Source organism: Cricetulus griseus, chromosome 8 (genome assembly GCF_003668045.3).
Source record: "Cricetulus griseus strain 17A/GY chromosome 8, alternate assembly CriGri-PICRH-1.0, whole genome shotgun sequence".
Lineage (NCBI taxonomy): Eukaryota > Metazoa > Chordata > Mammalia > Rodentia > Cricetidae > Cricetulus > Cricetulus griseus.
The window spans coordinates 780,069-804,478 of NC_048601.1; the positions used below are offsets into that span (position 1 = coordinate 780,069).

The window sequence follows — 24,410 nt, forward strand, 5'->3', positions numbered from 1 at the left end:
CCAGACTTGCTCGTGGTACACATACATACTTGCAAGCTGAATGAAAACAAGGACCACTCCAAGGCATGGTTAGGGGAAGGGTTTTTTTTTTTTGTTTGTTTTTTTGGTTGGTTTTTTGTTTTTGTTTTTCGAGACAGGGTTTCTCTGTGTAGCTTTGGAGGTTGTCCTGGAACAACCTCCAGGTCTAGCTCTTGTAGACCAGGCTGGTCTCAAACTCACAGAGATCCGCCTGCCTCTGCCTCCTGAGTGCTGGGATTAAAGGCGTGTGCCACCACCGCCCGGCCTGGTTACTGAACTTTTTAAAAAACCGAGTTTTGAACTGTGTTCTGGGAGTTGGCTATTGAATTAAAGAAGCACTTCGAAAGTATTTCTTTGAATCTGTAATGTTGGTTGGCCCTACAGCAAAAGCAGTAAAAGCAGCAATGATGACGTTTCGCAGTGATTTTTCACTTTGCAACAAGGGACCAAACATCAAGTTCTTGAAAACAAACAAACAAACAAACAAAAAAACCAAAACCATCCTTTTCTCCTTCCTCTCCCCATCATGCTCCAAGAATCATTCAACCATTTGTTATGGGTTGCTGGGCTAAAGGAGTCATATCCGGATCGTTCTTTCATTTCCTACTTTTCCATTTGAAAAAGATACTTCAGGATCATTCTCCCCCCCCCCTTCATTCTTTGGAACCTCCCTTTTGTTTCCTCTAGATTACGTCCTTCTAGAATTGTCTCTCTCTTTTTATTTTCTTTAGAAACATTTAGGTGTTAGGTTACCATGTATTCCGCAAGGAACACTGTATTTTTGCTTCCACTTTCTGTCTTCCCCAAGTGGCTTTTCTTGGGCGAGGTGCTCTCCGTGTCTTTTCAGAAAGTGGCACCATCCCCGCAGTACTTACCACCATGCAGTTCGCAGAGACTGGAATACTTAGGTCCAAGCGAGCAAGAAAAACAACCCAGCTGCGGGTTGGATCACGTCTGGGAAGGGCAATGGACAGTGCCAAGATGGGACTTTATTAAACGACTCATTAAAACTACAAGAAGGAAACCTTTGCTGGAGAGCTGACGTTTTTATTTTGTGTGTGTGCATGTGGAAGTGAATTTGCAGAAGTCGGTTCTCGACTTCAGATGTTTTTCGAAGTACTCCGCCAGGCCATTAAAAGATTTAAAAGACAAAATGGAAAGCTCACCTTCAAACAGATTTTAGGCATGGTGAGGAGGACAAGTACAAATTAAGTGCGTGCTTCCAAAAAGCCTTTTCTGTCACCTCAAGCTAGAAACTGTGCAGAGGTGCGCAGGATGATGCAAAAACACCTTCCAGAACTTTCTGCGCCCAATAGAGTCCTAAAGGGGTGCCGCTGGCGGAGGAGAACCGCTCACCTTTACGCCTTCCGCGCCCTGCCACGCCCCCGCGTCGCCTCCCTCCCCGGGGCGTTTGTTTACGTGACTTTGCGTAGTAGACAGGCCCCGCCCCCCGTCCCCGCGGGCCGCCGCGTTTCCCGCGCCGCTTCTCCCCTTAAAAGGACAATAGAGGCCGCGGGGGCGCGCGCGGACGCCCGGCCCCCTCTCCCCGCCCAGCCCGCCACGCGCACGCGCCCGTATGCAAATCAGTTCGATTCAAGAGAATTTGGTCCCGGGAGCCGCGCGTGCGCAGAGGGGAAAGCGGAATCTACACCTCCGTCCGCGGTAGCAACTGAAGAAACTGCAGGAGACAATCTTTCTGGACTCGGCGCAAGGGCGGAGGGAGTGCTTGCAGGGGTTTGGCCTGGTGCAGTCCGCACCGTGGGGACACTGCTGCGCGTGGAAGGTGAGTGATTCTAGTCGGGACCCTGGTGCAAAACTGTCTCCGGGGCTCCGCTTTCTGCGGCGCTTTTTTCCCTTCTTTCCTCCCTTTACCTCCCCCGCCTCCTCCGTCCTTCCCATACACAAACACACAGGAAGTTTTGTCTTGGAGATGGCATTGCGGGGAGCGCCGTCCTCGTGCTCCGCGGGACTCCAGATCCCTTTGTACGGAGGTGTTGGATGTGCGCTTCTTAATTGGGGAGGGTTATTTGAGGTAAACCGAAAGTCAGGGCGCGGGGGAAAGTGAGTGCAGCGTGGAAACGGAACGGGCAGCGGCGGAGTTGCATCCACGCCGAAGGTGACAATGACTTTTTCTCAGTCGTAGTGTCGTCCGTGTCCCCCTCCCGCCACCGACCCCAGAGAGCTGAGTCGGGGTCGCGGAGCCCCCTGTGGGCTCCGGCCGTGGTCTCGCGCGCCGCGACCCCCCGCGCGCGTGTTGCACTCCGGAGGCGCCCGCGACGGTTTGCACGCGGGTGCACAACAAAGCCGGAGATCGCAAACTTAACTTGCCACACCGCCTGGAGCCGGCGGCCGACATGGGCTCACGACCGCCGGTGAGGGCCGGCTCCGGGGATTGCGCGACGCACGCGGCGTGGCGTTGTTGGCCAAGTCCGCAGGGACGCGTCCGCGACAATGAGCGCGCAGCACGCGGTCGCCTCTGCACTCGGCCGGCGCCGAGCGGTCTCTGCAGCCCCGAAGTTCGCCGCCTGTCCGGTCACCTGTAGCGTGGGCGCGGGCGTCACGCGAGGGGTGGCCGTGGCCCGCGGAGCCCAGTGGGCTCGGATGTTGGCGGCGACGCAGTCCTCTGCAGGAGGGACCCAACTCTTTTTTTTTATTTTGATCTTTGTGTGTGCTCCACCTGACAAGCCACGTGCTCAGGGCCGCGACCCGTCTGCGTCCGAGTGTCCGGCTCGGTGTGAGCCGCGGGCTGCGGTCGCCGTCGGGGCTGTCGGGGAGCAGGACAATGTGATTTCCTGGTGATGGCGTCTTGCCAGTTTGCAAAGCAACAGCCAAAGTCGCCAACTCGCAGCCTGCGCGCGGCGGGGACCCCCGGGCGTTTCTGGTCGCGGACTCGGCAAAAGTTCGGCCCCCGGGGGCGCCGGCGGCCGAGGACACCCGAGCCCTCCCGGGGCCCCGCGCGCGGGTCCCTGTCGCCCCGACGCCGCCGGACAACAAAGGGCCGCGTGTGCCCGAGCGGCGCGGGCCGGGCGGGGCGCCGGGCGGCTTTTGTCCCTCAGGTCCTCTCGGAAACTTGGGCAGCGGCGCGGCGGGGCTGTGTCCGTGGGGGCGCCTCGGCCCGCGGGGTCACCCATGCGGCGCGACGGAACGTCCGGCACTCGGCGGGGCGCACGCGTGGCCCGAGCTCCGAGGCACGGAGGCCGCGTCTGGGAGGTCCGTGCATCCGCCTTTGAAGTGGAACTGTTGCCATGTTTGAATTACGTCAGGCCGAGCGTGCGGAGCGGCCCGGGAGCGGAGGCGCGGCCTCCGGGCGGCGCCGGCGGGGCGCGGGGCCGTTGTTCGGCGCAGGTGAGGGCGGCGGGTGGCGCGTGGGTCCCCGAGCCCGGAGCGCTGCGCTCCTTTGAGGAGTGGCGCTCCGCCGCGCCCCACCCAGGACCTCCGGCCGCACGCGCGGAAGTTTCGGGGCTCCGGGAAGTGGCGGCTGCGGAACCGGGGGGTGCGTGCGGTGCCGCCTTTGTGTGTTTACACGTGGGGCGAGCGGGGAAGCGCAGGGCAGGTTGGACAGGGCGTGCTTTGAAGCACGGGGCAGTGCGTTCTGGTGACGGATCAAGCACCCCAGGTCCGCCTCCCGTGTTTGTTTTATTCTCACCTTTCGTGACTGCAGGTGAAGAGTGACTACGGCGACAGACGCCCACGACACAAACACACACCCACCAGTATTAGGAGTGCGTTCCTAGTAGGCTCTTCGCCCTCTCATGTTTTCTTAAAAAGATCGAGGCAACTTTTGCCTGCTTTTAGTAAGAAGAAGTCGACGTGAAACTTGTCATTAGCAGGGTACTGAAAGCACCTGCTTTTGAACTGAAGTTTGCCAGACTTGAGAATAATTTTTAGTGATCGGTGCTGCAGAACTGAACACGTTTAAATTGCCCACTCTAAATGAAGGTCTGGGATTCGCTTCTGAGTCGGGGCAAAGCTATTAAAAAAAAAAAAACCTGTAAAAATATGCAGAGGATGATTTCGGAGGATTTGTGTGTGTGTGTGTGTGTGTGTGTGTGTGTGTGTGTGTGTGTGTGTGTGTGTGTGTGTTTTGACACAGATAAGTCTTAGGGATGACCTTGAGGACTCTGGAATTGGGGAGTAGGGTCTTTCAGAGATAGTAAAAAGACTCTGGGAGAAGTTGCTGGAGTATGACAATGCTAGGGATTCCTTGCTAGCTTCACAATTACTGGGAACTGGGTTGACCTTCGAGTTACCCCTCTTAGACTTTTTTCAAGCTAAAGTTTTTTTTGGTATGTGGCTCCAGGCATAGCTCAAAAATTATGCTGGTTTGACACATGGATGCTTCTTTGGTATTTGGGGTTTGCCTGCAGTCTAGACATCCAACCAGCAGCACAGTATCTGTTGCTTTTTTCCTGATTTCTCCTGTGTGTTAGTTTGTTAGCATCTAGGTGTGTCGTGGAACTGGGAAATAATGCCTTGCCCTCTTGCACTGCAAATTGGAATCAGTTTTTACCTGTTTATGTTATTAGGGAAACATTCAAGTTTTGGTTTACCAAGTTAGCAACACTGTAAGACTTGAGTATCCTAGGAAAGTCCTTAACACCATGTAGAACTAAATGTTTCTGTTCTTAAAATCAAATAATGCTTGTCAAAGAGACTTTAACGAGGTAAGAGAAAAATGAAGGCAATGTCTTCACTCCCTTCTCGTGTTGTTTTTTGTGGGTGGTTGGGGGTTTTAAAGAGCATTTGTGTATTTGTATCTGCATACGTGAGGCCAAAGAACTACTTGGAGGAGTTGGGTATCTCTACCATACTGGTTTAGGAATTAAATTAATATAGGTGGTCAGTTTTTATTGGCTGAGTCATCTAACTAGCCCTGTTTTAACCCCCCCCCCCCAACTTGCTATCCTTGTGTTCTCAACCCCAGGTATAGGTACATGTTAGGTAAGTATTGTACCACTGCCTCCACAACTATAAAATAATCCCCCCTCCCCCCCAGCGTTTCTCTGTGTCCTGGAAGTCTGTAGACCAGGTTGGCCTCAAATTCAGATCTGCCTGTCTTCTACCTCCTCAGTGCTGGGATTAAAGGCATGTGCAACCACCACCACCACCTGACTGACATAAACTTTTAAATGGGAATAAACTATATTTTTATGTGCATTGGCATTTCTGCTGCATGTATGTCTGTGAGGGTGCCAGATCGCCTGGAACTGGACTTGCAGACCTTTGTGACCTTCCATGTGGGTGCTGGGAATTAAACCCAGGTCTGTTGTTAACCGCTGAGCCATCTCTCCAGTCTCAGTGGGGGGGGGGGAAATCTTAAGCCAGCTTCATAAGGCTGCTTTGAGAACAATTAGCTTGACATGCCAAGCCCATAGCTATTCTCTTTAGAAATATGTCCTCTGGTCCTTGGAGTTGGTTTCCCCTCTTCTCTAACTGAAGGCCTGAATTGGTATCCCAGCACCCATGCCAGGTGGCCCTGCAATCACCTGTGTAAAGCAAGCTTTGAGAGACCCAGTGCTCTCTCCTGGCAGCCTCTTTGGGCACCCTCACATTTGTGCACACACCCCACATTGACAAACACATAATAACAAGTCTTTTAAAAAGTCATCCCTCACCCACACGCTCTCCCCCCGCCCCCCATGGTAACACTAACTGGGAAGAAAGGTAACAAACACATTTGCTGAAGTACTTGCTTAACTGTTCAGAAGTGTCTGGGGTTAAAAACCGACTTAGGATGGGGGCGGAATGCTGTGTGGCACCTTTATGTCTTCAATCTCAGCACCTAGCAGAGGCAAGCAGGCAGGTTATCTGAGTTTGAGGCCAGCCTGGTCTGTCTATCCAGTTCCAGGACAGCCAGGGGGCTACACAGAGAGACCTTGTCTCAAACAAAAAAGAGGAATGCCTACAATGGGAAGCTGCAGTGCTTGGGTTCAGTTTGTCCAGTTTTTTCACCTGTGATCATGGCAGTCATACCTATTTCACAGGGTTGAAAGTGACCTAAGTGTGGGCAGTAAGTGGCTGCTGTTGTCCTCGGGGGTTTTGGGTAGTAGATGTCTTACAGATGATAACACTGAGGTCAGTTACTTTGCCCAGACAAACTGCAGTAAATGCTGAATGGAAAGAGTGGGTGTTTGGGCCCCTTCCCCCACCATCAGAAACCAGTTCTGGGAAGACACTGCCCTCAACTTCTGTTTGTTATTCCAGATCTGATTCAACCATTTTACACCAAAAAGTCCGGTGAATACCTAGTAAATGTCACTACTTTGTTCCTGATTTTTCTAAAGAGCTTCCCGGGGGGTGGGGGGGTGGGGGGTGGACGGGACACGGACCACACACCATACGACTCTCTGCACTTGTTTTTGATTCTTTGAAGATTTAAATTGGAAATACTTTCTTTTGATTTTCAAATTTCTTTTCTCTTTTAAATGGTTTCTGCAAACTAAGAATTCTGGTATTGTAGCAATAATCTAAAAATCTAGTCGAAAAAGAAAGGCATTTGTTTTCAAGGTGAGAATTCTCTCTTTCTCCACTAGGAATACAAAGGTCACAGATACTTGCTATTACAGATATTTTGTTCCAGTACAAAAGCTGAAACCTTACCTAAAATAATTTATTTTCTAGTTGTGTATTTTGTTTCAGTCTATTACAAGTTTGATTGAAGTAGTTCTAACTGTAAGACTCATTTCTCCTAGTTGCTCCCCTTTTTGTTTTTTTTGTTTTTTTTCTCAAGACAGGGTTTCTCTGTTTTGCTTTGGAGGTTGTCCTGGAACTCGCTCAGTAGACCAGACTGGCCCCTCGAAAAGTTGCTCCCCTCTTGACATAAGAATGAAATGCTTTTCTACCATTTGTAATGTAAATTGTTTACCATTAATAATCTAAGCAATTTATTTTTGGTTTACATTTTCTGGAAATCTTTTAGAAATTTAAATATTCAGGAAAAACTACTTTTGAAAACTTTAAAAAAAATTGTTCACTTACGTTTCTAAATGTTTTTCATGTGTTAATGTACATGTACCAGGTGGGTGCCTGGTGTCTGCAGAGATCAGAAGAGAGGGTCCCTAGAACTGGAGCTAATAGATGGTTGTGAGCTGCTGCAACATGGGTGTTAGGAATTGAACTAGGGTCCCACTGGAAGAGCAGCCAGTGCTGGGAAGTGCTGAGCCATGTCTGCAGTCTTTTTCTTTTAATTATTATTTTCTCTATAGTGGTCATTTCTTCAGTCTCTGCCCTTTATGTTCATCTTTGCTATCCTACTTTCTTTGGTAGTAAGCAGGTGCCCATGTGTAGAGTTAGTACTTGGGTATAATGCACAACGAGCTTCCTTGTCCTGAGGCAATAACGAAGTGAATAGGTAAATGAAATCTTGATTGATAGGTAACAGCTGGATGTTGTGGCTCAGGTCTGTAATCTTAGCACCTGGGAGATGTAAATGGGAGAATCAAGAGTTTGAGGTCATCTTCAGTTGTGTATTGAGTTCATCCTAGGCACGTGACTGCTTCAAAACAACAAAATTGGGCTGAGCAGTGGTGGTATTCACCTTTAATCCCAGTGTCTGGTAGGCAGAGGCAATGCCAGCCAGGGCTACAGAGCAAATTCCAGGACAGCCAGGGCTGTTAAACAGAGAAACCCGTCTCAAGAAAAAAAAAAAAAAATCAAAGCAATATTGAAATTGAAGGGCTGGAGAGATGGCTTAAAAGGTAAGTGCACTTGAGATTTCAGAGGACCTGAGTTCAGATCTCAGCCTACATGTCACAACTTCCCATAACTCCAGCTCCTCCATGTGGATCCAATAATACTCCCTTCTGGCCTCCACTGGTCCCCACACATGATGTAGGTACACATAAATACAAATTAAATACATTTTAAAAGAATAAAGACATAGAAAAGTTTTGTAAATAAACTTCCCTGAGTGAGGGATGGAAAAGGAAGCCATCTCAGACAGAAACGCCCGCCTGAGCTCTGGAGTGGCTTGTTATCAAAGCTGATTTGGCCCTCCTGGAATACCAGTATTACAAGTTGTGAGCAGCTGGTAGGCAGGGCTAGATCCCGAAAAGCTTTGAATTCCTTGCCAAGGAGTTCAGAGCTTAGCCTGCAGCCAGAGTTGGTACCCTGGAAGGATGATTAATATTTGAACTGTAGGAAGATAACCATGTTCGAGAAGTTAGTCCCAACAAAGACAGGAACAAGACAGAGAGGTAAGGAAAGCAGCATAAGGGCCTTTATGAGATTAGATGGGAGGGCCTTGGAGAGAGTGGTGAGTAAGAGATCAGTTGACTTTGGGACTTTTGTCTGGCTGTGGATCATAACCAAGGAAGCTGACACTGAACAACAGATTAGGAGGGGCAATAGTATCATCAGTTTGGGGCATTAAAGGTTAGAATGGTTTGGTAGTCACTTGGTTGTATTGCTCTTCATAGCAAAAGGAAGAAGTTGGATCAGGTCGGGATGTTAGAATTTCCAGAGAGTGGACTAATGGCAAAATGAAGTGTAGAGGTTTCGTGGAAGAAGCGAGAAGAGCTGGTATTTAAAACACAATTGTCAGTCAGGGGTGTTGCTTACTGAATGAACGCAGTCCTGGTTCCAGCCTGATTACCACAAAAAACAATGCTGAATTCCTGTCCGATGTGTTGGTGTGTAATATTCAAGAATTGGGATTTAGCCCTGTTTTAAGATGGCATCAAAGTTTAAGTAATGTTTATGAAGTTTGAGTTAGGTATGTTTGTCATCCTGACTTCACATTTTGTTAGAGTGGATTGCTTACGATTTTCCTCTCATACCTTCCACTTCCCAAGTTTTACTTTTCCTGCAGAAAACACTCAGTTGAACTCCTAGGATGTATTCTGGAACTGGTAAAGTTTGTTTCAGTATAATGTGCAGATCTTAACAAATTGAAGGAAAAAAAATGTATCTTGGTATTTTCATACACTTGGCAAGAAGTGAGATTTCAACTTTATATTGCCAAAGGGCCAGTAGAATCAGAAACAATTTTTGGTTTTTTTCAAGGCAGAATTTCTCTGTGTAGCCCTGGCCATCTTGGAACTTAAGTGTAGACCAGGCTGACCTCGAACTCGGATCTGCTTGCCTCTGCCTTCCCAGTGTTGGGATTAAAGGTGTGTGCCACCATACTCAGCTAGAAGCAAATTTTGCTCTCAAAAAGATTTATTTTTATTTATGTCTAAGCGTGTTCATACATTTGTACTTAAGTGCAGGTACCTGTGGAAGTCTTCCTCTGGAAGAGCAGCAAGTACTCCTAACCACTGAGACATTTCTCCAGCTCCCTAAAAGCAATTTCTTAATTGTGAAAAAGTGGTAGATACCCTTTCACCATTTACTGTATGGTTACATTCTGTAACTAATAATTGTAATAATTGCCTCTTAAAAGCTTACAAATTCCCCAAACCCTCCCACATCACTCTTAATCTAGAATTGGGTGGGACAGTTTTTTTTTTCCTTTATGTTGTGCAAATGGGCAGACTTTTTTTTTTTAAATACCATCTAAATTCCAGAGGCCTGGGTTTGTGATTTAATTTTTAACCTGTGCTGTCCTAGTGGAAGACATGTTTATGAGTTTGGACCCCTTTCTTGTAAAGTGCGTTTTAGTAGGCTCTGCCAAATTCAACCACAGTTAAAAATGCTTAGGCATATAGATAGCTTCTCAGAGACAGAGTACATGTTTGGAGGTCTTGGCAAACAAGTGGGGTCTACAACCTCATACTTGGCTTCTAGGCAAATTAAAGTCCATCACTTTAAAAGTGTTGAGGTAAATTTGGAAGCTTTAATGCAGGTATCTAGAAAGAAGGAGGAGGAAACAATATTACTCTTTCTCTCCAGCTTTCCCTAGGCACTGATGTGGTGTTTCATTGTTGGACAATTCTGCAGCCAAGTGGCCTAGCAATGGGGGAAGAAACAAAGCACTTCTTCTGTTGACCCTTTGAGTGAAGAGTGTTGCTCCAGTTCTGTGTGAACACAGGTGTTAAAGAGCACACAGTTGATTAAAATGCCAGCATTACCAGTTGCAGCAACTTGGGGATCCCCATACCCTGTGGTTTTCATGTTGAGTTTCCCATCTTTGGATTTTTCTTGGTTCCATTTGTTTTGTCCATACTTGTCCTTTGCTGCTTTACAAGGGTTATACTGTTGTCTGTTCTGTAGTATCTGCAGTGGAGTGGATTGTATAACAGGTCAGTGTCTTTACATCTGTTTTTGTTTTTTAAAAATTTTCAAGATAGTGTTTCTCATGTATAGCTCTGGCTGTCCTGGAACTCTTGTAGACCAGGCTGGCTTCCCAGTGCTGGGATTGAAGGCATGGGCCACCACAGTCTGGCTCCATCTCTTTTGCTTTTAAGACATTTATTTAAGCTCTCTGCTCTTTCGAGTTGTTCTTCAGGTGAATGAAGGTGCAATATAATAACATCTGGGTTGTGGTGCTCTTGGTTAGGAATGGATAGCTTGTAGAAGAGAATAAATCAAAAGTCACCTTCATGTTTGCATTCCCTAGAGGACATCAATATTTTCAGCTCCCCCCCCCCCCCATAGGGTTTCTCTATGTAGCTTTGGAGGCTGTCCAGGAACTTATTTTGTAGACCAGGCTGGCCTCAAACTCACAGAGATCCACCTGCCTTTGTCTGCCAAGTGCTGGGATTAAAGGCGTGTGCCACTACTGCCCAGCGTAATTTATTATTTACTTATTTTTTGACTTTTAAAAACAAAAATGTATTAAGATGTATAACAGGCTCCAGCATAACACTTTATTATAGCTATAGACAGAGAATCCATATATTTAAATAGTGGAAGAGGCTCACCCTAGGTACAAGGAACAGCCTACATTTTACTGTATTTCTTAATTTTAACCCTCTATGGCTGGAGGGGCTGAAGGGTGCTAACCTGAGGCCTTGGCTTTATCTCCTCCTTGCCTGTTTCAGGGGCTGCTTCTTGCCATCTTTGTGACTGGACGTGAGGCCTGTGGTCCTTTCCCCAGACCCTGATCATCCTCTGTTGTATTATCTGAGACACCAAAGAAGGTGAACATAAAAGATGCTTTGCCTCATTTTTTTTATTGTTTTATGTGTATGTATGTACACATGCACGTGCTGCCTTCATGTGTGTCTATGTACCACATATGTGTCTGGTGCCTAAAGAGGCCAAGAGAAAGGTATTTGATTGTCTGGAGCTAGAGTTAAATATGAGCCACTGTGTATGTGCTAGGAATTGAACCTGGGTCTTCTTAACTGCTGAGCCATCTCTCCTGTTCCTCTTTTCTTATTTTGCATAGGCTCTCATGTAGCCCAGGCTATCCTGGAACTCCCTTTGTATAGTAATATTTATTGATCTTGACTACAGTCTTTCTGCCACCCATTCTGGGTTACAGGCATGTTGCACACACTTAGCCTTTAATTATATGTGTGTGGGGAGTTTTAGATCCCCTGGAGCAGAAGTTCCAGGTTGTGAGCCCACCCTCTTGAGTGCTGAGAATGAGAGATTCTGAACCATCACTCCAGTTCAGCCCTTCCCTTTCATAGGGGAGGTTAACTCACTTTGGTGGTGGTTGTTTGATTTTTGTTTATTGAGCATAGTATTTATAGCCACTCATCCTGTGATTTTTATCAGCTATTTACTTTGCAACAAAATGTGTTAAGAGGATATTTATACAAGAAAGTTGGAGGAAGGAGTCTATGTTGAATGGATACATTATTATATATTAACTGTTTATTGTGGAATAAACTGAGAAATTATAGCTTGTGGTTTCTGGCATTTATGACTTTCAGATACAATTTGTATGTCATAAAATTTGTTGTTGTAAATATATAATACAGTGGCTAGGTTTGTTGTCATCACCACCACTGTCTATAACTTTAGAAAATAAGTGACAATTTAAAGTCCTTTCTAAGTTTAATTTTCTCCTGTCCCTCAGACACACACTTACATTACAGATGAGATCATGTGGTGTTTGTTCTACTGTGTGCTGCAGTGGACTTACCCTCAGTCAGGAAGCAGGTGATTGCTTGTGGTGCAGAATGGTGGGGTGAGAATGCTCTCCAGGACAGACAAGATGCATAGCTGACCAAGCTGTTTGAGCAAGTGAGGCAGTTCCAGAGGAACCACAAACTCACAAATGTGGGACTTGGAAAGAAGTGAAAAACAGCTACCAGGTTGCTTGAAATACCAGAAATCTCAAAATCACAACCGAACTGTGCCAGACCCACCCACCACCTTCTCAGATATAAAGCTGATGGGGGGGTGGGGGGGGGCTGTGCTGTTTTCTGGCTTCACTACAGAGACTGGATAGATGTTTTTGGTTTTGAACATAAGTGACTCCATAGGTTTTGTGAAAATAATTTCAGTTAATTCCCCAGACCTCAGAATGGTTAAATACAAACCACCACTTAATGGGGCTGCTATAAACAAAGGTTAGAGTGAACACCCCTGTGAATTTGCTGCAGATTCCCAGGTTGCCCCTTAAGGACATGGAAGAGCTCAGAAGGGACTAATAGAGTTAAGTGATCATCCAGTAAGAGACGACCTGGGTGCCCTTCGAGGTGTTAGGATCTTGCTTCATTTCTCACAGTATGGACCCTGGGTTTCTCTGCTCCCGCCCTACCCTTGTTCAAGTAAAAGCTAGTCCACAGGAATGTGGCGGACTGTTAAAGACTCATGTTAAAAGTCTTGATGGGCTGGTGGGTTGCTTTTGTGTCTATCCTCACCAAGAAAATGACTGCTTGGCCTCACTGTTGAGCAGTGGCCATAGCATTTCTCCATAGCTTGTCAGGGTTGTGTGAAATGGACCAAACTGGCTTCTAAGGCAGCGAGCCTCACAGCTAGAGGCAGTCTGGATGCCCTGTAGTTTTGGCATGGTGTTTTCCTGCCGGGAAGGGAGGGGACTGTGAGGGTAGAGTTAGTAGAGGCTGGCATGGAGCATTGTGTGTACTTCCTTTGTCCTTGCTCATGAAGAGGCTGAAGTTTCCTAGCTCTATTGATGATTGTAAGGGGAACTGTGGCCTTTTGACCTTGATGACCAGAGTGTTTAGAGCAGACACAGGAATATACATGTCTACTTTGATACTGTTTTGGCTAAAGTGACATGGCCATTTGCTTGGGAGGACTTTTTCCTCTGAATTCAGTTAAAAAGAAAAAGTCTCATCTTGTGTCTCATTCTGCAGATTTTTTTCTTTTTGTATTATGTAGAGTACTTTTCCCACTTCTAATAATCCAGCTACTTTTTTTCTGTCTTAATGGTTTTTACACAGGTAGCTATTAGTGTAGACTTAACACAGGCAGAGGCAGGCAGGTCTCTGAGTTCAAGGCCACCCTGGACTGCAGAGTGAGTTCCAGGATAACCAGGGCTACACAGAGAAACCCTGTCTCAAAAAAAAAAGATATACATGCCTCTGGATATTTTTGGTTACGTGTGAACCTGTTTGTGCCTTGCTGTGGTCCACTGAATCACAGTGGGCTCAGGCAAGAGATGACATAGTGGCAGATGGGAAGTTTCATTGCTCATATATTTACTTCTAAAATAATATAAGGATGGTTTTGTGGTTATAATTCCAGCACTATATGTGCAAAGGGAATTGTACTTTTTTCTTTCTTTGCCTGATATTTTTGTGGTAATTGGTAATTGGGTGTATGCATCCTGTGATTGGCCCATTGGGGTTTAAGTTTCCATGTTTATTTTCCCTCCACTTGTCAGATCAGGCTTACCTTGAACTCAGAGCAGTCCTGCCTCAGTCTCCCTAGTGCTGGGACTACATGCATGTGTGACCAAACTTAGCATTTCTTTGTCTTTTTATGCCTCCTAATCGAGATCTGGTAAAGTTGACCTTAGATATGGAGTCTCACTGGCCTCTAACCTAAAGATAGTTTTTACCTTCCTTAGTATTGGGATTTTGACCAGGGTAGTTAATTTCAGTCATCATTTCTAAACTCTAAGGTTGTCATATCTGTGATTTTCATACCTTCCTAAAGGTGACTGTATAGAACTTCAGTTATCAAAGAACACACCCCCCACTTCCACAGAGCACAGCCGATATGTGGAGCCTCTTGTGTCCTGGGAACAGAGTGGTCATAGTGAATGCACACTACTTTCCCAGCAGGGAGTTTAAAGTTTTAGGTACATTCTTAATGGCATGTGTGTATGGGGGTGGGCACAGTAGTAAAGAAAGTGCCAACATGACTGACTGCTCCATGATGTGGTTAAGGTTTTTATTAGATGAACAGCAGCCAGCAAACTGGGCATGGCCAGGGTTCTGTCTCTTGAGTATTGTGGTATAGTTAGTTCCTATGTTGTGTGATATAAGAAACAAAGGAGGTAGTGGATGCCTCCTAGCTCCAGGTATTTTCGAATGTTTTGTATACTGGCCCTATGGAGTAGTAGATCTGGGGAATTCTTGTAGTTTGTTTGACTTGGCTATAAAATTGTATGTGCTGGAGGTAGGGTGGAACAGAGAAAAGTCCTTGCATCGTTTCTTGTCATTTCCCTTAACAAAGCTGTGCCAATTCCTTTGTCTTTACAGGTATTGCTCAGAAGAAAAGATGTTTGGTTTTCACAAGCCAAAGATGTACCGAAGTATAGAGGGCTGCTGTATCTGCAGAGCCAAGTCCTCCAGCTCTCGGTTCACGGACAGTAAACGTTATGAAAAGGACTTCCAGAGCTGTTTTGGGTAAGATTAGTTATGGTCCCTCCCCCACCCCATTACCCCTCACTCTCCACCGAGGCAGGGTTTCTCTGTAGCTTAAGAGCTTGTCCTGGAACTGGCTCTGTAGACCAGGTTAGCCTCAAACTCACAGAGATCCTCATGAGTGCTGGGACTAAAGGCATGCACCACCACCATCCACCTGTATTCCATTCTTAGAGGGAAAAATAATCAGGATTGTGTGGAAATGTTTCCATGCAAAGCAATGGGAACAATGTGCTAATATTTAAAATCACTAGTTTTCTATTATTTGGGTTAGGGAGGATTCATATTCTTTTTGGTTTTTCGAGACAGGGTTTCTCTGTGGCTTTGGAGGCTGTCTTGGAACTAGCTCCTGTAGGCCAGGCTGGTCTCGAACTCACAGAGATCCGAGTGCTGGGGAGAATTCATATTCTTAAAATGAATCTAATTAGCTGTGAAGCCCTTTATGGTTACAGTTGGGCAAACCCCTTTGTCCTTAACTGTAGGATGTACAAGTAGATTTTCAAAATGTATCCTTACTCTCTTACCAGTAGTAGTCCTCCAGTGTTGTCTTCACATTGTGTTTGTCTCCACATTGAGTTACATTTTAATTTGCGGAGGATAATAGTTTGCCCTGGAACTTAACCCCAGGGTATGTTAACTTTCCAACAGATACTTGGGTGAAATAAAATATTTAATGTTGAACCATTTCCTATAGTATGCTTGAGGAAGAGAGAGTGCATATATATGCATTTGCATGAGGTTGATTTTGATTGATTAAATGGTCACTTTGTTTTTAAGACAGGGTTTTTCTGTGTAGCCCTGGCTGTCCTGGAACTTGCTTTGCAGACCAGGCTGACCTCAACTCAGAGATTCTCTGCCTCCTGAGTGCTGAGATTGTAGGCATGAATCACTACAGCTCGTACTTTGTACACTGGGGCTGGAGAAATGGCTCAGCAGTTAAGAACACTCGCTGCTCTTCTAGGAACCCTGGAACCCTGGTTCAGTCTCCAGCACCCCGTGGTAACTCAACTGTCTGTAATTCCAGTTTGAGGATTGAGGAGATCTCTTTTTTTTTTTTTTTTTTGGTTTTTCGAGACAGGGTTTCTCTGTGGCTTTGGAGGCTGTCCTGGAACTAGCTCTTGTTATACTAGGGTGGTCTCAACTCAACAGAGATCCGCCTGCTTCTGCCTCCGGAGTGCTGGGATTAAAGGCACTCGCCACCAACACCCAGCGGTTTGAGGAGATCTTACTTCTTCTGATCTCTATGTAGCACCAGTCACATACATAGTACACACTGATACACAAATAAATAAATCTGACTTGGTTGATTTTATTTATTTATTTTGATTTGTTTATTTATTTTGGTAGGCTCTCACTGTGTAGTTTTGCTTGTCCCGGATGGAACTCACTATGTCTATATGCCAGGCAGGCTTTGAACTCACAGAGATCCACATGTCCTGCGTCCCAGGTGCTGGGATTAAAGGCGAGCACCACTACACTTGGCTTTAAAAAGATTTTTAAATGGAATGTGTTGGCATGATTGATAGGTCTCTAGAAGTTAATAATTTTTAATTGAAAATTTCATATGCGTGTGTGTTTTGATCAAATCTACCCTTCTCGTTCCTTCCCACCACCCCCTATCATTTTCTCTAACAACTTCATTCAACTGCACAGGCTTTTTCCTTCTCTCCTTCCCTCCCTCCCTCCCCTCCCTCCCTTCCCCCCCTCCTTCCTTTCCAACCCACTGAGGGGCCAGGCATGCCTGTAATCCTAGCACTTTGGAGGCAGAGACAGGCAGATCTCTCTGAGTTTGAGGCCAGACCAATCTACACATTGAGTTCCTAGGACAACCAGGGGTGAAAAGTGAGACCCTGTCTAAAAGTAATTTAAAATTTTTTTTTCTTTTAAAATACCACTGGCTCCACTTAGCTTTGTCTGAGTATACATGGGTGTAGGACCACTTACTGGCACATTAATTTCATATCTGAAATGCACGAGAGAAACAGTGGAACAGATCATGTTAGGATAGTCAGAAATCACCTCTATGAATCATAAGTGGATGTATTTCCCCAAGAGAAGTATCCACACAGGAATCCTCATGAGGGAAAAGCATGATAACTAACATTCTGTTTTCCTTTCAGGTTGCACGAGACTCGCTCAGGAGATATCTGCAATGCCTGTGTGCTGCTTGTGAAAAGATGGAAGAAGTTGCCAGCAGGATCAAAAAAAAACTGGAATCATGTAAGTTCATCTCTCTCTCTCTCTCTCTCTCTCTCTCTCTCTCTCTCTCTCTCTTTCTTTCTGAGACAGGGTTTCTCTGTGTAGCTTTGGAGCCTATCCTGGCACTCACTCTGTAGACCAGGCTGGCCTCAAACTCACAAAGATCCACCTGCCTCTGCCTCCCGAGTGCTGGGATTAAAGGTGTGTGCCACCAACGCCCGGCTTGTGCTTACTCTTTTTATGTCGTGTAACAGTTAAAGGTACACACGAGCCCTCAGACACTCTTGAGGATAAAACTGATTCTTAAGTAAGCATGGGCCTAAGTGGTGTTAAATATTCAGTATTTTCTTCCAGGTGGTAGACGCAAGGGCAGGACCCAGTCTAAAGACAACATTGAAACCAAAGAAAGTGAAAACTCTATCTGGAAACAGGATGAAAAGCAACCAGATCAGTAAACTGCAGAAGGAGTTTAAACGCCACAGTGAGTTTGCTGTTGAGTACTAGTGCTGTTTCAGTATCTTAATTTTGACTGGGGCTGGTTTACAGTCTGTGTGAATCCATTTCTTACTTACTGTCTACTAAGTTCTGAGGTGGTCGCCTTCCTTTTAGGAGTCTTAGCCTTTGGAAGGCACTGTTATTGACTTTGGGAATATGTTCTTATTTCTGTGAAATATAACTCTGATTTGGTATCTTAAAGTAACTAAAGGGGCTTGGGATTTCCTGGAGTAGATAAATAGCTTGCTGCAAAAAACATGAGGACTTGAGTCAGACCCTAACACCCACATAAAAGCTGAGTAGAGCTTGCAAGGGAGCTTATCTGGAAAGGCGGTTGCTGCCCAGGCCTGACTCTATGACCAGTGTGTTAAGAGAGAACCAGCTCCCACAAGTTGTCCTCTGACTTCTACAGTGCACCATAACATGTTTATGCCTGTATACATACACAAATCAATGCATCAACAAAAAGCTGGGCTAACACGCTTGCCTGTGATCACAGCACTCAAGATTCAGAGATGAGGGTTCCCTGGGACAGGGTGTCTGGCAGTGAGCACTGGGTTCAGTGAGACACCCTGCTTCAGAAGCCAGTCTGGCTTTCATATATCATGGGTGAACATGTACACGGACAAAAACAACATTCATAGTCTCTGTCTCTGTCTCTGTCTCTGTCTCTCTCTCTCTGATGGCATGTGAGTGTCATTTGTACTGACTTTGTAGACTGTCAGAGGAGGTTGTGGTTATATATTCAGCTTAGACTTTGAAAAGGGAAGCCCCCTCTTATTACTACCTGTTTAACTCTCAGGACCCAAGGCAAAACTGCTGGATTAAACACATGAGTATTTCATAATAAGAATGTAGTTGTTTGCAGTAGAAAGAATTGCTGGGTTGTTATCTTTTTATTCATTTAGTGTGAGTCACTACTACAATAAAGATAAATGTTTGGAGGTTCTGATTCAAAGAGCTTTGCTCATGCTCTCTTGTTCATGCCTAACTAATCCTTACCTAACAATTTCAGTTTTTCACTGTATGTAGTTGTTATATATCTTGGTGTCCCAAAGTCTTAGATTAAACCTAAGGATGTTGCAGCTTTTAAATGTAAAAATGGTATACACTGAAATTTCAAATAGTTTCAAAAACCCTGAGCATTTACAGTGATCCTCCCTCATGTAGAAACTGTTGATGTTATTGTGAGGTTTAAATATCCTGCTAGATCACTCCTTTCAGGTAGGATTCTCTTGAAAGTTTTTTCTTCAGGAAGTTGAATACCATTTATTAAAGTGAATTAGCATATTAATAACACATGATACATTATAACACATACTTTATTTTAGATGTTTAATTTTACAGTATCTATGTAAGCATGCTTTAAGAGGAACTTGTAAGAACCTTGTGATTGTAAGCTTATTTTTCCTTGTAATGGTAGAGCTCACACCCAGAGCTTTGTGCCAGGAAAGCACTTCACTACTCAACTGCCCTTGTGAGCCCTCCAGAAAAAATGGTTTAGTGAGGTCGGAGTGATGGCTCAGCGTGCTACTCTTGCAGAGGAGCTTGGTGCCCATCAAGCACCCTTAATTTGCTAGCTCATAACTACTTCTGACTCCAGCTCCAGGGCATTAGATAACCTCTGGTCACTGAGGTTGTATGCACATATGTGCACATGCAAAATTAGACTAAAGCTTTGGTGTTTAATAAATATCTAATAATTGTTTCTCTGAGTTAGAGGACTGTTCTATCCATTTCCTAGATAGATGGGAAGTTTAAATGGTGGTCGTGATCTCCTCAGTACTACAGCACAGTGACTGTCAACCAAAAGGTTCATTTTCTGGCATTTATTTATTCATTCTCTGGCCACCCTGGAAATCACAATGTTGACTAGGCTATCCTTCGACTCAGATATTGAACCCACAGATATGGTGTGTACCACATGCCCTGATTTATTTCCTGGCTTCTAAATGCATGGTGTGGAAATAATGCTGGTGTAGCTTTAGGCTAGTAAATCACCTCTGTTCCCTGAGTTATTTTCCCGTATAGAGAAGTCAGCAGCACCTGGACTTTGCACGTGATGACACTAGAAATGTCTTCTGTGTTTAATGCAGACTCTGATGCTCACAGTACCACCTCAAGTGCCTCGCCAGCCCAGTCTCCCTGCTACAGTAACCAGTCAGATGATGGCTCAGACACAGAGATGGCTTCCAGCTCTAACAGAACTCCAGTTTTTTCCTTCTTAGATCTTACCTACTGGAAAAGGTAAAAACATCTGTTCAGAGTCACCACTTCATCTCAACCACTAGCTGCAGTGTTCTATGTGTTATACACAGTTGAAAATATTTGACAAATAACTGGTGGTACAAGTAGGACGTTGGATTTAGTGGGCATTGATCAGACTGGATGTAAGACATACATCAAGGTTCTTAAATTTATGTTGATGGGGTAAAACTAGCTATTCTGACAGCTCTAAAAAGTTATCTTATGGGTGTCTTGTTTTCGTTTCTGCTTGCTGTGATAAAACACATGTGTTTTTTTTTTGTTTGTTTGGTTTGGATTTTTTGTTTGTTTGTTTTTTCGAGACAGGTTTTTTTCTCTGTGTAGCTTTGGAGACTATCCTGGCACTCGCTCTGGAGACCAGACTGGTCTCGAACTCACAGAGATCCGCCTGCCTCCCGAGTGCTGGGATTAAAGGCGTGCGCCACCGATGCCTGGCTAAAACACCTGTGTTAAAGGGTTTATTTTAGCTCCAGGTTGTGGTGCCTGTCACCCTGGAGAACTGTCCACATCACTGTGAAGAGCAGAGAGGATGTCATTTGTGCTTGTGCTCAGCCAGCATTCTCTACTCTTCACTTCTAGGATCAATGCCACCCATTAATGGACAAGTTTTCCGACTTCAGTTCTAGATTGTGCCAGGTTGGCAGTTAAAACTGTCATGGTGACAGGGGACACCCAGGCCATGTAAAATGTAGATATGTGGCCAGATACCAAAAAGAGACAAAATAATTAGAAAAGAGAAAGTATTTTCAAAGAAAAAGTAGGATCCCTAGGACACAGAAAACATAGATAAGACATTTTACCTGTAGACATGTCTAGAGCTACAAAATATGAAGGACAGTCTAGGACTTTACGGAGAAAATATACTGCTTTCACAGGAACACCCAAGATGCAAAGGTGAATTCTTTGAAACATTCATAAAACAATCCAGAAACCAGTATATTAATGTCTTCAGACGGCTAGGAGATAGCTCTGATCGAGGTGTGGTGGTCTTTAATCCTAGCACTAGTGATATAGAGGCAGGTGGATCTCTGATTTCAACATAAGAGCCAAGAAAATTACATTAGATAAAACAAAATAATAGAAACCAACCCATATAAATGAAAATGAAAGTATAGTGCTACTTGCAGCACTCAAAGGAACGTTAACTGTGTTAGCTTGAGGTTGATCTTTGGTCTCAGCACTGGGGAGGCAGAGACAGGATCCCAGGGCTTTGCTAGTGAATTATTCTAGCCAGGGTGGTGAGCTTCAGTTGAGGTACTACCTCAAAGATAAGGTGAGGAGCCACTGAGGAAGACATCCCATGTGGAAATCTAGTTTACACACACACACACACACACACACACACACACTCTCTCTCTCTCTCTCTCTCTCTCTCTCTCTCTCTCTCTCTCTCTCTCTCTCTCTCTCTCTCCACATCAAGATGTATGGGTGAAGAATGGTTGCTGCTTTTTAGGATACAGAGGCGGATTAAGCAGGATTTTTATATATATATATATATATTCTGAGTATCTAAGATCAATGAAATATGTAAATCCTAAAGGTAAGCACAGAAATAAAGGGAATCAAAAGGAAATAGGCAGAGAATCAGAAGAGTGGGATTTGCTAAAAGATCTGACCAAAACGTATGTCAAGAAAATAGAAGCTGTGGTGTTGGAAAGATGGCTTGGTGGACAAAGGTGGCTCCTGTTGAACTTGAGTTCTAAAAATCTGTGCTGGTAACATATCTTCTCCTTTATTTCAGACAGAAAATATGTTGTGGGATCATCTATAAGGGCCGTTTTGGGGAAGTCCTCATCGACACGCATCTCTTCAAGCCTTGCTGCAGCAGTAAGAAGGCAGCTCCTGAGAAGCCTGAGGAACAGGGACCGGCGCCTCTGCCCATCTCTACTCAGGAGTGGTGACTGAGGTTCATGCAGAAGGGAACAAAGAGCAATTTAAACTTTGAAAAGACCACAAAGCAACAGACTGACCCTCCTATTTTTAACTTGGATACCTGCTATTCTGCCAAAAGACATTTTCTAGAATAGTTTTTAATGGGTTACCCATCCCCCCATCCAACAAACTCGGAAGCCAGTTCTAGCTTACTGCAAGAAGAGAGTGTACATAATATTTAATATGCTGAGTATTTCATAGGAAGGCTGAATGCTGCTGTAAAGTGCTCTTTAAGTCTTTTTTTTTTTTTTAATCCCCTCTAATGAATGAGATTAGGGGGGTTTCAGGGGACAGAGATGGGATTTGTTGTGTGATAAACCATATGTAGTTTAGTCTTTCTGTGGAGAGGCAGTGGTTGGGGCATTTTAAATGGCTGGCTACACTTGTTTTCCCCTCATGGTAATTTGTCATAACTCAGTAGCACGACCTGCCCCTAGAAGTAGTTAAAGATTTTTAAATGCTAAGGCGTTGCCAAGGTTCTGATGATTCAGACCTGTACTACTGATTATTAAGCAGGACAGACTGAGCTTTCTGCAAATAGCTTGAAGGAGGAAGCAATATCTGAACACACAGGTAGCACTGTGTTGGCTCCCTTCATGGTAATATTTGATAAACGTCGTTATGTGAGTCTTATAAAACAGGGCTCCTTCTGGGGAAGGCAAGCCTGTAGGATGGGCAAGGTCCTATAGGGATAGTACCAAAGCATCACCATTCGGCAGAGAACGCGTGGTTGTAAACTACTTAACAGATTGTGTGAGTCCTGGGGATGCGCGGGGCACAGTTGATGCTGCTTGGGGCACATTTCTTAGAGGGCTTGCATTGTGTAAATAATTGACATTGGTGTTACACAACTGTCTGGGATTCACTGAAATCCACACGATTCAGTTCTAGCTCTGGATTACCTCAGTTGACCTTTGTGGAGGTTTTATCTATAGAGTAGTTCTTTGCCTTGTCATAACCTTATTAGGGTTTTGGGTTTTGTTGTTTTATTGTTTTGGGTTTTTTTCTCTCCCACTATTTAAAGTTGATTAGAAGGAAAAAGAGTTGTGTGTTGAGGCTGAGTTGGTTGGGTTGGCTTCTTGGAGTTGGGCTTCTGAACATCAAGATGGCTGAATAGAGCTCCTCACATTGAGATCTCAGCAAGGGCCTCTCAGTAGATAGAGAGAGCCCTGTGGAAGTTGTCTGATGGCCGATTCTCAAAGTTCAGGAAAAACAATAGTGCCATTTCAGACCTCTCCTAGAGGGAGGGGGGTATGTGGCTGCCTTAGTATTCCTCACTCATGATTATTTTAAAAACTGGATTTTTAAAGTCTGTTAGTTTTCACAACAGGGAGGGCCGCAGTTTGTGGCATCCTATAGTTGTGTAGTTTTTACATTGTGTGTCTCTTCCCTTTTGGGAAAAACCTACCTAGTACAAGCCACCACATGCACAGACGGCCCAGTGAGTGGGTTTGTTTTCCACAGCCTTGGTGTGTTACAGAGTCCAGCCATTACCATTCTCCTGCGTTACTTTGACATGGGATTGTTTTTGTACATTTTGGCTGCAGTATTGGTGGTAGAATATACTTTTGATGGATCATCTCTACTTCTGTATTTATTTATTTATTACTAGACCTCAACCACAGTCTTCTCCCCTCCACTCTCTGCCTGTAGGATGTACTGTACGTAGTCATGCACTTTGTATTAATATATTAGAAATCTACAGATCTGTTTTGTACTTTTTATACTGTTGGATACTTATAATCAAAACTTTTACTCTAGGGTATTGAATAAATTTAGTCTTATTAGAAAATAAAAGTAGCTGTTTTGTGATTTTTGTTTTGAAGGTCTCTGGTAGCAATGTTTTTTAGGACTCGGAGAGATCTCAGTTTGTTAAAAGCACTGACTGCTCTTGCATAAGACCCACGTTGGGTTCCTAGCACCCATATGACAGTTCAAAAACATCTGTAGTTCGAGTTCCAGGGCCTCTGATGCAGTCTGGTCTTCTTGAGGACAAGGCCGACACATGGTGCACAGTTAGAGGCAGACAGAAACACCTAGCTCCCACAATTTTCCTCTGACTTGCACACATATGCTCTGTCACACTCAGGCCATTTCCCTGTCCTTAGTGTGCCAAGGTTCAGAGTGCCTTTCTATACAGAATGTACTTCTCAGACTATACTACAGCTTAAGAAATAGCACATTCCTTTTTCTTTGAGCTGGAAAGTTTGTGTGGACTGTTTACTTCTTATAATCAAGAAGTAAACACACTTCTTAGTGTGTTAGGGATCAGAATGTCCACTTAGAAACCCAAATCAGGCAGGAACTGAAGCAGGCACCGTAGAGGAAGACTGCTTACTGTTTTCTTTACAACCCAGTACCACCTGCTCAGGAGTGGCACTGTCCCCAGTGGGCTGGGCCCTCCAACATCAATCATTCATTAATCAGGAAAATGTCCCACTGACTTGTCTATAGGGCACTCTTATTAAGGCTGCCTTAGTTATTGTCTGTTGCTGTGAAGAGACACCACGAACAAGGCAGCTGTCACAAAAGAAAGCATTTAACTGGGAGCTTGCTTACAGTCTGTTAATGGTGGCACACAAGCAGGCATGGTGCTTCCAAAGTAACTGAGAGCTTTACATACTTAGCAGTAGACAGTGGGCAGAAAGAGACACGACCTAGCCTAGGGTTTTGAAACTTGAAGGCCCTCCATCTTCAACAAAGCCACATCTGCTGACCCTTACCTTAGCAGGCCGAACTGGGAACCAAGCATTCAAAGATATGAACCTATGGCACCATTTTTATTTATTGTCACCACAGAGGCAATAAGATTCACTTCCCAAATAG

At 44.9% G+C, this 24,410-nt stretch overlaps 1 protein-coding gene across 2 annotated transcripts; it reads left to right on the forward strand.

Moving 5' to 3' along the window:
* The first annotated feature begins 1,621 nt into the window (after window positions 1-1,621).
* Sinhcaf (SIN3-HDAC complex associated factor) lies at window positions 1,622-23,381 on the forward strand. 2 transcript variants are annotated; one of them, XM_027430046.2, is made up of 6 exons: window positions 1,622-1,801; window positions 14,529-14,675; window positions 16,814-16,913; window positions 17,247-17,373; window positions 19,484-19,634; window positions 21,394-23,381. In XM_027430046.2, exons 2-6 carry the CDS (start codon window positions 14,548-14,550, stop codon window positions 21,551-21,553), a joined length of 666 nt encoding a protein of 221 aa, XP_027285847.1. In that variant the 5' UTR covers window positions 1,622-1,801; window positions 14,529-14,547; the 3' UTR covers window positions 21,554-23,381. The 2 variants fall into 2 exon arrangements, with proteins under 2 accessions (XP_027285847.1, XP_027285848.1); XM_027430047.2 differs by lacking the exon at window positions 1,622-1,801 and adding an exon at window positions 1,999-2,134.
* The last annotated feature ends 1,029 nt before the right edge of the window (window positions 23,382-24,410 follow it).

Coding starts and splice junctions, on each gene's coding strand:
- Sinhcaf (XM_027430046.2), top strand. CDS start 14,548: ATGTTTGGTTTTCACAAGCCAAAGATGTACCGAAGTATAGAGGGCTGC. Junction 14,676..16,813: donor GACTTCCAGAGCTGTTTTGG/GTAAGATTAGTT, acceptor TTTTCCTTTCAG/GTTGCACGAGACTCGCTCAG. Junction 17,374..19,483: donor GAAGGAGTTTAAACGCCACA/GTGAGTTTGCTG, acceptor TGTTTAATGCAG/ACTCTGATGCTCACAGTACC.